General features: G+C 37.7%; 1 protein-coding gene across 2 annotated transcripts in view; it reads right to left on the reverse strand.

Moving 5' to 3' along the window:
* Positions 1-10,898, reverse strand: part of ATM (ATM serine/threonine kinase) — a 65,348-nt gene extending 54,450 nt beyond the window's left edge. For both annotated transcript variants that reach the window (XM_032680944.1, XM_032680943.1), the window contains exons 1-11: positions 10,831-10,898; positions 8,745-8,845; positions 8,548-8,660; positions 7,162-7,307; positions 6,637-6,801; positions 4,509-4,674; positions 3,987-4,225; positions 3,036-3,199; positions 2,517-2,686; positions 785-1,156; positions 77-268 (exon numbers count right to left, since the gene is read on the reverse strand). In XM_032680944.1, coding sequence (XP_032536835.1) covers positions 77-268; positions 785-1,156; positions 2,517-2,686; positions 3,036-3,199; positions 3,987-4,225; positions 4,509-4,674; positions 6,637-6,801; positions 7,162-7,307; positions 8,548-8,660; positions 8,745-8,816 — 1,799 coding nt within the window. In that variant the 5' untranslated portion in view covers positions 8,817-8,845; positions 10,831-10,898. The remainder of the gene's footprint in view (positions 1-76; positions 269-784; positions 1,157-2,516; positions 2,687-3,035; positions 3,200-3,986; positions 4,226-4,508; positions 4,675-6,636; positions 6,802-7,161; positions 7,308-8,547; positions 8,661-8,744; positions 8,846-10,830) is intronic.
* Positions 10,899-10,924: the final 26 nt, after the last annotated feature.

Genomic DNA, 10,924 nt, shown 5'->3' on the forward strand with positions numbered 1-10,924 from the left:
TACGCATTTTTTTCCTGCGCGGTCTTCTGTGTTATAGGGTGAGCTTACACATAAAATTATGCCCCAAAGGCTTTACCTGCAGAGTACAGGAGGCAATCCTGCACGTTCTTCTATCTCTTCCTCCAAATTGCAGGACAGGACCCATTTCATTATTGCCTTCCTTAATGTGGAATCCAGATTTCTTTCAGAATTAGGTTCTATTCCTGTGTCCAAATTTTCTGGCACTGAATAGGCAGACATCACTAATGATAAACAACATACAGAAGAACTGTAACAAAAATGGAACAGGATTTGTGAGAAACAATGTGGTATTTGTTGATCAGCACTCTAAAGCAAAGTCAGTATTTCTGCATGCACAGGAAGCATCAAGGACATAAGCATTCATATTGGTTAGCGCTTTCATTAAAATCTTCACATTTTCATTTTTCTTGGCTACTACAGACATTTCTGATCTAGTTTAAAGACTGCTTTGGAACATTTATTTCAGAATAAAAATTTAGAAGAAAACATACTTTTTAACTTCAAAAAATGAACAGATCTGCCAGTCAGATTTTAAATTTTTAGTCCATTTTAAATGTGAAGATGCTTGCCTTTCCTCTTCTGCCTCTTGCTTTCAGACTTACATACTTATGGTCACTTCAAATGCTTAAAAGACAAATGTCTGCAGTTCTTAAACAGAAATAGAGCCACAACAACGATAATATTGAGTAACACAGTGATTTTGGTTGCACAATAAAGAGGAATGTGAATCAGACCCAAAACACTATCCTTGCTTCCATTTTACCTTGAAGGCTTGCATGCAGGTCCTGAAAAGATCTTCCAGAGTTCTTTATCTGTTACAACAAGGTTTCCTTGAATCATAGCTCCAAGCAGCCCAAAGCTCTGCACTTCAATTTGCTGGAAGTTTACACTGCGAATGATAAGAGTCCAAATCTTTGCCCAGGTTCTCTGGAGCTCCAACTTGTGGGTGCTTTTCAAATCAGTTTTCTGGTTCTGGCACAAAGCTACCTCTGTGAGACACTTCAGCACGTATGGGGTCCTCTCTCCTCGGCGCTGTTGAGGCAGTAACTGGTGAAGTACATTGAGTAAGGGAGGTAGCTCACTGCTAGGAAGACTCATGGGATACTTTGATATTAATTGAATTGTAATCTGTAACCTTGAAAATACAAAGTGAAGCAATTAAGTAAACATACATAAATTTGCGTTTTCAGCAGTAAATTAACAAAGCCTTCTCCAATTGCCATTTCATGTTTACACTTTCCAGTACTGAGCTGATTTCTTTACTATCAAAATATAAAGATTCAATATTTCTACCATTTTCACTTGTAAAGTCTGCACATCTAGCCTCACTATCACTAATAATTTCTTACAACTGACTTCATTGATTTTTGATTTCTTACAAGCCAAGTTCACACACTTCTGACCACAAGCAAGGAAATTTTCAGGCCAAAAAAAAATATTTTTTTCCTTCTTCTGGACTAGCCTGTTATAAACTCTGACACAGAGAAGGACCTCAAACGTGAAATTACATGAATAGCAAAACATTACAGCAACATCTCTGCAGACAGGAAAATGAAAAGATGTTTAGCTGGGGATGGTAAGCTGGAAGGGTTTAGTTTATATAATGGTTGCAGCTAGAGTCAAAAACAAGGTGGGATTCTTGGGGCTGTCCTGTGCAGGGCCAGGAGTTCGGTCCTTCTGGGTCCCTTCCAAACTCAGGATATTCGATGATTCTATGAAATTACAGTACTTGCAGTATTTCTTGGCCATTGGCACCTCCACACAGAATAGCATGTTAACTTCTCAACTGGATCCTAAATAGCCATTTTGCCCCAATACTGCAAGCAGTAAACACACAGTCACACAAACCTGCCACCCAGTGGAGGAACCAATCCATACGCAGCTATGCTGCTCTGGTATCTTGTACTGCAGTTTCCAAGAAAAGTCAGAAAGACAGAGAGGAACAGTAACAGCAAAAAACATCCAGTGTAATCTATTTTAGCTAAACAATCAACATGCCTGGGCTTAGGGCTACAACTGGTAGGTTCTGGAAAAGTCCTGGTCTTTTAATAGTAACTTGACCCCTTGTTACACTCACTGCTACAGTCCTGCAACAGTCAGCAAGACATGAAGCTAGATCTCCAGTTCATCGGAAGCAAAATACTCCTGAATCAAAGTCCAAGGTAAAAAGCCAGGCCTTGCAACAGTTTTCAGGCCGGGTATTACAGAAAACCGCATGAACTAGTCCAAAATGGCCAAACTGTTAACGGTTGCTATGCTATAACACAGCCCGATTAAGCAGTAAATATCATGTTTATTTCCTAATACTCATAAAGCAAAAGTACCAAGACCAGTACTCACTGCTTTCCAAATACTGTGAGAATCTAAGTTCAGTACTTAGATATACGATTACAGCATGTGCAGATACCCAACTTGAACGTACAACACATTCAGGAGAATGTTAAATGTGAAAAGATGTCTGCAGTGATACTTCTTTCATGTAAAGATGTTATTACCAAGGTATGACATCAAAATCCTTCTGGGATATTTGCATGTTGTCTCGAATGACCTCCCAGCCTAGTTCAATCCTCCTGCGCTTGTTTGGTACTGTGTTCTCACTGGGCTCTCTTTGTGTAACGGCATATGACTGGGTAATTTCAAGGACTTTGGTATCCTCTGTAAAAACCTTTTATTAAGAGAAATTTAAAAGTACACAAATGAAAAAAAAAAAGCAGTATTTGCAAGAAAACTGTCCATTCTTTACTGTGTATAAAGCCTTTTAAGAGGGAACCAGAATTATTATTTATTATTCTTTACTATAACAAGACCTCTGCTTACAGCCTAACAAGAAACACTAGTGAAATCCAGCATATTACACTTCTAAGCTGTACAAAATTAACAACGAAACACAATAAAACACAGATATGAATACCTCAGTTAATTATTCTGAGGAATAATTAAGTCATATTACTTTAAAAAGCAAAACATACAACTCAGTAATTACATAGTCAAGTTTATATTAAAAAAAAAGTTACCTGATGACAAATATCAGCCATTAACTCAATTAAATTTTCCTTTACAGCAATATTACGTGAGCCTGAAGAATACTTTCCTCTATTACTGATGAGATTTATTTCATTCACCAGAAGATCATACAGGTTATGCAAGATACTTCGCCATTTTGTAAAGTCATATGCACCTGTACATGCAAAAACAATGAAAGCATAATGTGTATCACCCACTCAGTATGTAAACCTACCTAGGTAGTGCAAAATACAGCCAAAATCAGAGTAAAGCATATAAAGTTCAACAAATATAGGCCTGCAAAGCAAGTTCTATAATGGAGAATGGATAAAGTTAAAAAGTGAAAAAGAGAGAACTTAATCAGCACATACAAGTAATTAAGTTGGCAATTATGTTTCTAGTAAACAATTCTTCATCTAACTGGAAAAAATACAGTGAAATGTAACAGCTAGATTTGTACAAAGTACAAAAAAATACCCTTACAAAAATTATGCGAGAACTGAAATAGGCCATGACAAACACAATTACTGAGTGATATTCTCTGAGCAGTTTTATAGTATAAGGCACACTCAATTGAGAGTAGTAATTTCTGGTCTTAAATAGACCTGGTAAGATACCAAAATATGTGGCAATCTAAACTCAATCTAAATAATTATTTCCCTACCCCAAAGACTTAGTGTTTTGATTTAGCAAATAAAATCACCTTTTGACTAAAAAAAACACCCAACTCCCCCCCACCCCGAGTTTTAAAGGGCTTAACACAACTGATATTCTCTTAGTGCATAAAATTTGAAAACCCTTCTTCATTTTCACTCAGTATTAACCTATGGCATAAAACTACTGACAGATAATCATCACTTCCATCAATGTTTCCAAGACTCAGTATCAAAATTCAGAGTTGGCACAGTAAATTCAACAACGACATACAGCAACAGAAAAAAAAATGGAGCTTTTTATTGTACCTCTTCCCTGAGTTTTTGCACCCTTTGGATGATGAATATGAACTTGGAGACGAAATAACTCAATCATTGATTCCTTCAGGGAATCCTTTGGTCTATAGTGAGTCCATATATAAAGCAACGTAGGCAGAATTTCTTCCCCTACTTTACAAATCCGTAGGCGACAGTTGTAAGCAAACTTATTGCAGAAGATATTCATTGCTCCAACAATATGATCCAGGCCTGCACTATTCTTCTCCTGTCTGTAACATAAATCAAACATGTACATTTCCAAAAGAAACAATCTAATTTTTTTCATAAGAACTGTTTAAATGTAAATACTAGCAAGTAATTACATATTATTTGCCTAACAAATGCAGAAGTTATTAGTTTTTTAAAGAAGTTACTAAATTGGCATTCAAAGACAGAACAAAATATATCTAAAGAAGTATTACCTGTTATTACTCACGTCCAATCCCAAACACTTAAAATTACTTATTTTCTAAAAGTAGGTATTAGCATACAAACGGAGCACTTGCAACATACCTTGCAGACTGCATCGCTTTTGAAAAGAAGACAAGCATATCAGAACTCAACCCATCAGTTTGGAAGCAGTACCCCCTCATAAGTGTGTGAATTATCCTAGCCACCAAGACTCTACTAATATTTCCAGAAGGTTTGAGGTATAATTGGCTATACAGGATCAGCAACTCTGCAAATGTATTAAAAAAATACACAGATATATAAAAACATATATATTATAGAGGATTACATTAAAAAAAAGCTTGATGAAAAATAATGCAATAAAGATAAAGCAACAACCCCTGTGTAGTTAAGAGTTGGAATCTATGTTTTTACTTTCAACTGGACCAGACCCCTGATTTTGTAAAGAGAAATCTGACTTCCCCATTGTACCCCAAGAGTTATAAGCAAGCATTAAGGTGGAATCACTAAAAGGTTATGGTAACCTTTACAAAGCTCATATCTCTCTCATTTAATGAAAGTGATTTGTTTCCTTTAATGGATTAAAGGCTCTCTTCCTTTAGATTTATAGTCTTCAGTCCTGCCTCACTCCTGTAACTAAATTACACTGTGCCCCTTATGATCTAATGTCAAAATTTCTTCTGTCACGCTTCCAGCTTCTGTCCATACACAGACTCCATGTTCCTAACTTCCATGTTCCTAAACAAACTAACCACCACACTGCAACCCCCATAGGCTCCTGGCTTCTTGCCTCATTCCCTTCCCATTTAGGCTCAATTCTGCCTAAGTACCCAGTTCTTGTTTCCTTTTTATTGCTCTGAACTCCAGCTTCCAGCCTCCTTGTCTTCGCCTTCTGTTCCAACAGGGAGGCTGACAGCATTCCTAGTCTCAGGCAGTGCTCCCACACAGTTCCAGCTTTCCCTTCAATCTTCAACTTCCAGTTCTATCTCCACAGTCAAATTGTACCAACTTCTTTAACTTCAGAGATTTCATCCTCAGGCTCTTTAATTACCCAGCCACATAGAATCATAGAAGGATTTAGGTTGGAAGAGGCCACAAAGATCACCTAGTTTCAACACCCCTGCCATGGGCAGGGACACTTTTCACTAGACCAGATTGCTCACAGCTCCATCCAACCTGGCCTTGAACTCTTCCAGGAACCTCCCACCCCGAATGATTCCATTTCAGTCGCTTTGCTTTGCCAGCCTTCAGCAGGTTGTTTTTGCCTCCCTTTTCACTTCCAGCATCACCAGATCCCTCTTCCGAGTTCTTTGCAGGCTTATTTCTATTCTGTAGTTAAGCCACTCTCTTCAAGCTGCAGAGCAGAGCATTTTCTCATAAAATGCTTTTCAGAAATCCAAACTCTTACTTCGAAGCACTCCACTACAGACAGTACTTCCAAATTTTCTCCACAATTGTGCATGCAACATCTAACAGACTATAAAACTTCTTACATCCTTTTTGCTTTTCAAAATACTATCAACAAATGTAAAAAGGTGAGTTGAGAGGTTAGTAGATGTCAGATAATTCAGAATACACAAACATTCTTCTTCATGCTAAATAAATGAACTATCAAATTGGAGTCAAATCCAATCCTCTGAAAAGTGAAAAACTATCTGTGCATTTCCACTCAGTTGAGGTTGCATGTTCTATCATTATGCAACTTTTACATCTGTTTTTTGCTATTTACATCTTAAGCTTTATAGTTTTTCTTTACGTACAACGTGCATATAAGAACATCGACTCAATTTTTTTTAGGACCTTCATAAACCATCAAAACTCAGATAATAAAACATAATAGTAATATATTAACTATATCAAACCTATATCAGTCAGTTCCTAATAACTTGCAGACAACTGCATGCTAACACTAGCTTTACTGAGGTTTTCTCCAGCACACACATTCCGTGGATTTCCTATAGGTGTTAATCCCCGTGCAGACCATGCAGACATAGCCTGACTGTATATAAATACAGCAAACAATAAACAGTATGCAGAAAGAAAAAAAAATAAATCAATTCCTAATCTTTGTTGCTTTGTTTATTTCAACTGTAAGCCTTCAAGGCTGACACTGCTTTACTCCATATTTTGGGTAGTATCTCACACCACATGGCCTCAACCAAATTAAAATGCATCTAAACACATTTCTGTAGCAGGAAAAGACATTTCTAAGTAGGTTTAAAAATGTTACCTGACCACTGCTGCTGGGATATCTCACACCAGTATTTCCTTACTGAGAGGATGTCTTTTAGGAGTATGTTACTACAGTCAGAACCATACGCAGCACAACTTGTCGGATCTCTTATAATTTCCATGACATAAATCAAAAGTTCCTGACATTTCAGCCTGGGTCCTCCTACATGAAGAAACAACATGAGACTGTTTAATTAACCCAAAAAAAATCTGTAATTGTTTGTAAATGTTATCTAATAAAAAAGAAAAAAAAAACAACCCATGGGTTTTTGGGGGTTTTTTATGAGAAAAAATGAGAAAATATATCAGTCATAGACAAATTGAATAATTAGAAAAAGGCACTGTGAACATCAAAAAGGACAGAGAAGGAGCACAAAGGACTGATTCACATTAAGATAGTTAAATAGTAAACATCTGTAAGAGAGCAAGATGAACCCTACACTAGCAAGTGGTAAAAATTCAAAGTTGAAAGCAAAGTACCAAACTAAAACAGTAACTCTATATGATAATACAAATTACTGACTTTTATTAGCACATCTGATGAAGTATTTAACCAGGCTTCCAACTTCTTGTATCTTTTTCTGTCTCGTAGTTTGGGTTGAAGCAGATGCACTCGGTTTTGTCTGCAGCAGATTTTTAATTTCCTTCTGGAAATATTTCTGCAAGACACTTCAAAAATAAAAGAGATATTAACCAAGGATCTGCTCATTTATGACTGAAGTAAAATAGGTAAATGCGGTTTTAGTCTAAAATGCCAGTTCCTGTTCTTCTCACAATTCTAATTATCAAAGATTAAAACCAACTGATATATATTACAATCCAAGCATGATGGAAACAGTCTATAAAAGGACCTGTAAATTTTGAAGATAATCCAGAAGTAACTCAAATAGGAACCAAACTTTCCTTTAAACTTTGTATCATGATAAACATACAATTTAAAATCAGTAAAAAAACCCAAAGCTGTCTTTTTATTTATGCTGCAACATTATACAGCAAAATAATAAGAAATACTTACCACTGTTTTTATTGAGGAAAACTTTTTAAGTCCTATTTCTCCATGATCTACAGTTAATATATGGATTATATTTTAGATCTATGAATAGATTAGATTTTTCACTGGCTTTGTCACTGGCAATTACTACAGATTTTCGGGCCTACCATTTGTATTCAGTTTAGAGTTTCTTTTTTTGTATTCCTCCTGTGTATTTCTAATGTGTAATTGACCACCAAGCAACATATAAAATTTATCAAATACTTCTGATGATATTTTTGGTACACCTATAAAACAAGAACTATTCCAATGATGTCCAATTCAAAAACATAATGAAAAGCTGACCAGACTAGTTTTCATTATATGAAAACTAATACTTCAGATCAACTTTTAACATGAAATTAAACAGTGGTCGAAGCTCCTGTAAGAAGTTATCACACTCATGCTCAGTCCAATCTTATAGTACACCTGATGCAGACTGTATCAAAGATTGGCCTCTACAAACCTCAGCACATCATTTTTTCATTCACAAGCCACAGTCCTTTTACTGTGTGTTGAAGAATTCAGCAACACAAAAAACTTTAACAAAGCTATCTGTAATCCACATAGGAACTATACATTGACAATGAGATGTAAAGGATAACTTTCAGTAAAAGAAAGTAACTATTATTTTTGCAAGGAAAAGCAACCACCCAATTAATGATCACTTTCCTAGCAGTTTTCTCTAAGTGTTGCATTTTTGGCTATTTTGAATTTACTTCCTTTAGGGACTAACATAATAATTTCTTGTTTACAAGCTGACAAGAAGTCTAAATCAATACGCAGAAACATAAGCATTAACATAGGCCTGACAAACAAAAGAATGATGTTCTATGTAAGAAAATTGCAACCATTCGCAAAGACAAAAAAAGAAACTACCTAAATACAGCATCCCAGTTAAGTTGCTTTCCTTGTTTAGAATCAGAATTCCGGTCCAGCTGGCGAACTGTTTCAGAATCACAGAGAAGTCTCTTGAAATTTTCAACTTCCTTCTGAAAATGTATTTCAAGAAAAAAAAATTTAATTATTCCCTTCATTGCTAATTGAGGTACACACCCCAAAAGAAAACTTGTTACCCTTCGCTCCACAGCTTTCTCATTTTCAAGGCGACGACAACAAACAAGCAGATCATGTAATGCAAGACTCATGGTTCAGTTTAAAGAATAGTCATTTGTATCTGCAAAGAGAAGAAATAGATAAAACAGTAATTATTTAACACACAACCAAGTAAAAAAATTGGAAATGCAAAATATTGAAAATCCAGTACGGAACACAACCACAGTGTTATATATTCCACCGAAAAGCTAATTTGTGTCTGGATTAGTGGTCTTATTGGTCACAAGACTGAAGCAGTTTCACATCAAGAATATAATCTACTCCACAGACAAAAGTCAAAGTCAAAGAATAACTGCACAGACTCCCTTCACATAACTCTGTCTTCCTTCTTTTTTATGCCTGCTAAAAGAGAAGAGATGGGCAGACAACAGGGAATGACATTATAGTAAGATTAAAATAACACAAAGCAAATACATTCCAGTAAGAAGCACTAAACTTTGGTAGCCATCTTAACCTGATGCTGCCAGGAGAAGGTAGCACTTGGAAAACACTCTTCCTCTCTCACATCCTACATTTTCATAGGTGTGCACTACCATTGACAAATCCCTCTGGACTAAACATGTTAAAGGATGACCAAATACCAGTCGTAAGAGAAAACAACTTTTCTTTTTGTGACCACTTAACTATGCCTCTTCTCCTTCAACAGAGGTTGGAATCCTTGCATTTCTGGTTTACATAAAGTTATGCTGCTGCAGATGACAACCATGACATTGTATATGACTTCCATTCTCCTTCTTTTATGCCTTTAAAGCAAGGGCAAGAGGAACCCTTCCAAGACGGATCACACAAGCTGAAGTAATTCTATGCATATGCTGCTGCTGAGGCTGTAATATGCAACTGAGAATGGGCATTCATGACTCACAGCACTGCATCTCAAGCACTTATGTGAGAATATAAAAAGAGCCACTGAGAGAAATAAAACTTTAAATATCTACTCTCTTAGACTGTATTTATTTCCTTCAGCTTCAAACAAGATCAGACTAAGTACGATCAGAAGTTTGGCGACTGATAGATGTGTATGAAAAAGAAAACATTTTAAGTGTGAAGGCTGGCTGTACTGTACAAGAGACCTCACTTAAATTAAGAGTTCCTTTACTAACTTCACAGAATCACAGAATATCCTGACTTGGAACAGATGCACAAGGATCACCATGTCCAGCTCCTGGCTCTGCACAGGACAGCCCCAAGAATCACACCATGTGCCTGAGAGCGTTGTTCCAAGTGCTTCTTGAGTTCTGTCAGGCTTGGTGCTGTAACCACGCCCCTGGGGAGCCTGTTCCAGTGCCCAACCACCCTCAGTATCTCTGGTGGTTGGGCGCTGGAACAAAATAAAGCCCAGCAAACGTCCTGCTTTTGCGGGAAATGAAAGGAAGAATTAACTTTTAAACACTAATGGCTTCTGAAATGTGGATGAGCTGCAAAATAAACCTCAGCAAACTTCCTGCTTTTGCTGGAGACGAAACAAAAAGGAAGAATCAACTTTTTAAACACTAATGGCTTCTGAAACGTGGATGAGCTGCAAAATAAACCTCAGCAAACTTCCTGCTTTTGCTGGAAACGAAACAAAAAGGAAGAATTAACTTTTTAAACACTAATAGTTTCTGAAATGTGGATGAGCTGCAAAATGCTTGAACGAGAACCGTGGGAACATGGATCTATTGTAGGGCCTGGGCATCCAAGGGGAAGAAATCAGTCCTCTCGTTTGTACTTAATAGTATTTCAATAGCCACTAATAACAACAACAGTGGAAAATTCCCGAGACTGACTCCACCTATTTCTCTTACTACTTGCACGGTTTTCCAGCCGCTATGGGATGATCACGTTCACCCTCCGTATAAATTACACAGAGCGAGGACGGCAGACACAAACCAAATACAATAAACAAGGGAGAGATGTGCTGGCTGAGCACAGGGACACAGGGCACTGCAACCACTACCCGGCAGCTCCGGCTCCGCAACACTCCCGGGGCCGCCCCCGCCACATGAGCCGTCTCTCAGCGCCCGCCGCCCGGGCCGCCGCCGCCCCGCCCGACCCCGGGCCCCTCACCTCGGCCGGGTCTGGGCAGCCGCCGCTCCCGGGGCACGGCACACGTGCGGGGGCTGCGGGCGGACCTGGAAGCGGATGAGCAGCGGCTGCGGCG

Source organism: Chiroxiphia lanceolata, chromosome 2 (genome assembly GCF_009829145.1).
Source record: "Chiroxiphia lanceolata isolate bChiLan1 chromosome 2, bChiLan1.pri, whole genome shotgun sequence".
Lineage (NCBI taxonomy): Eukaryota > Metazoa > Chordata > Aves > Passeriformes > Pipridae > Chiroxiphia > Chiroxiphia lanceolata.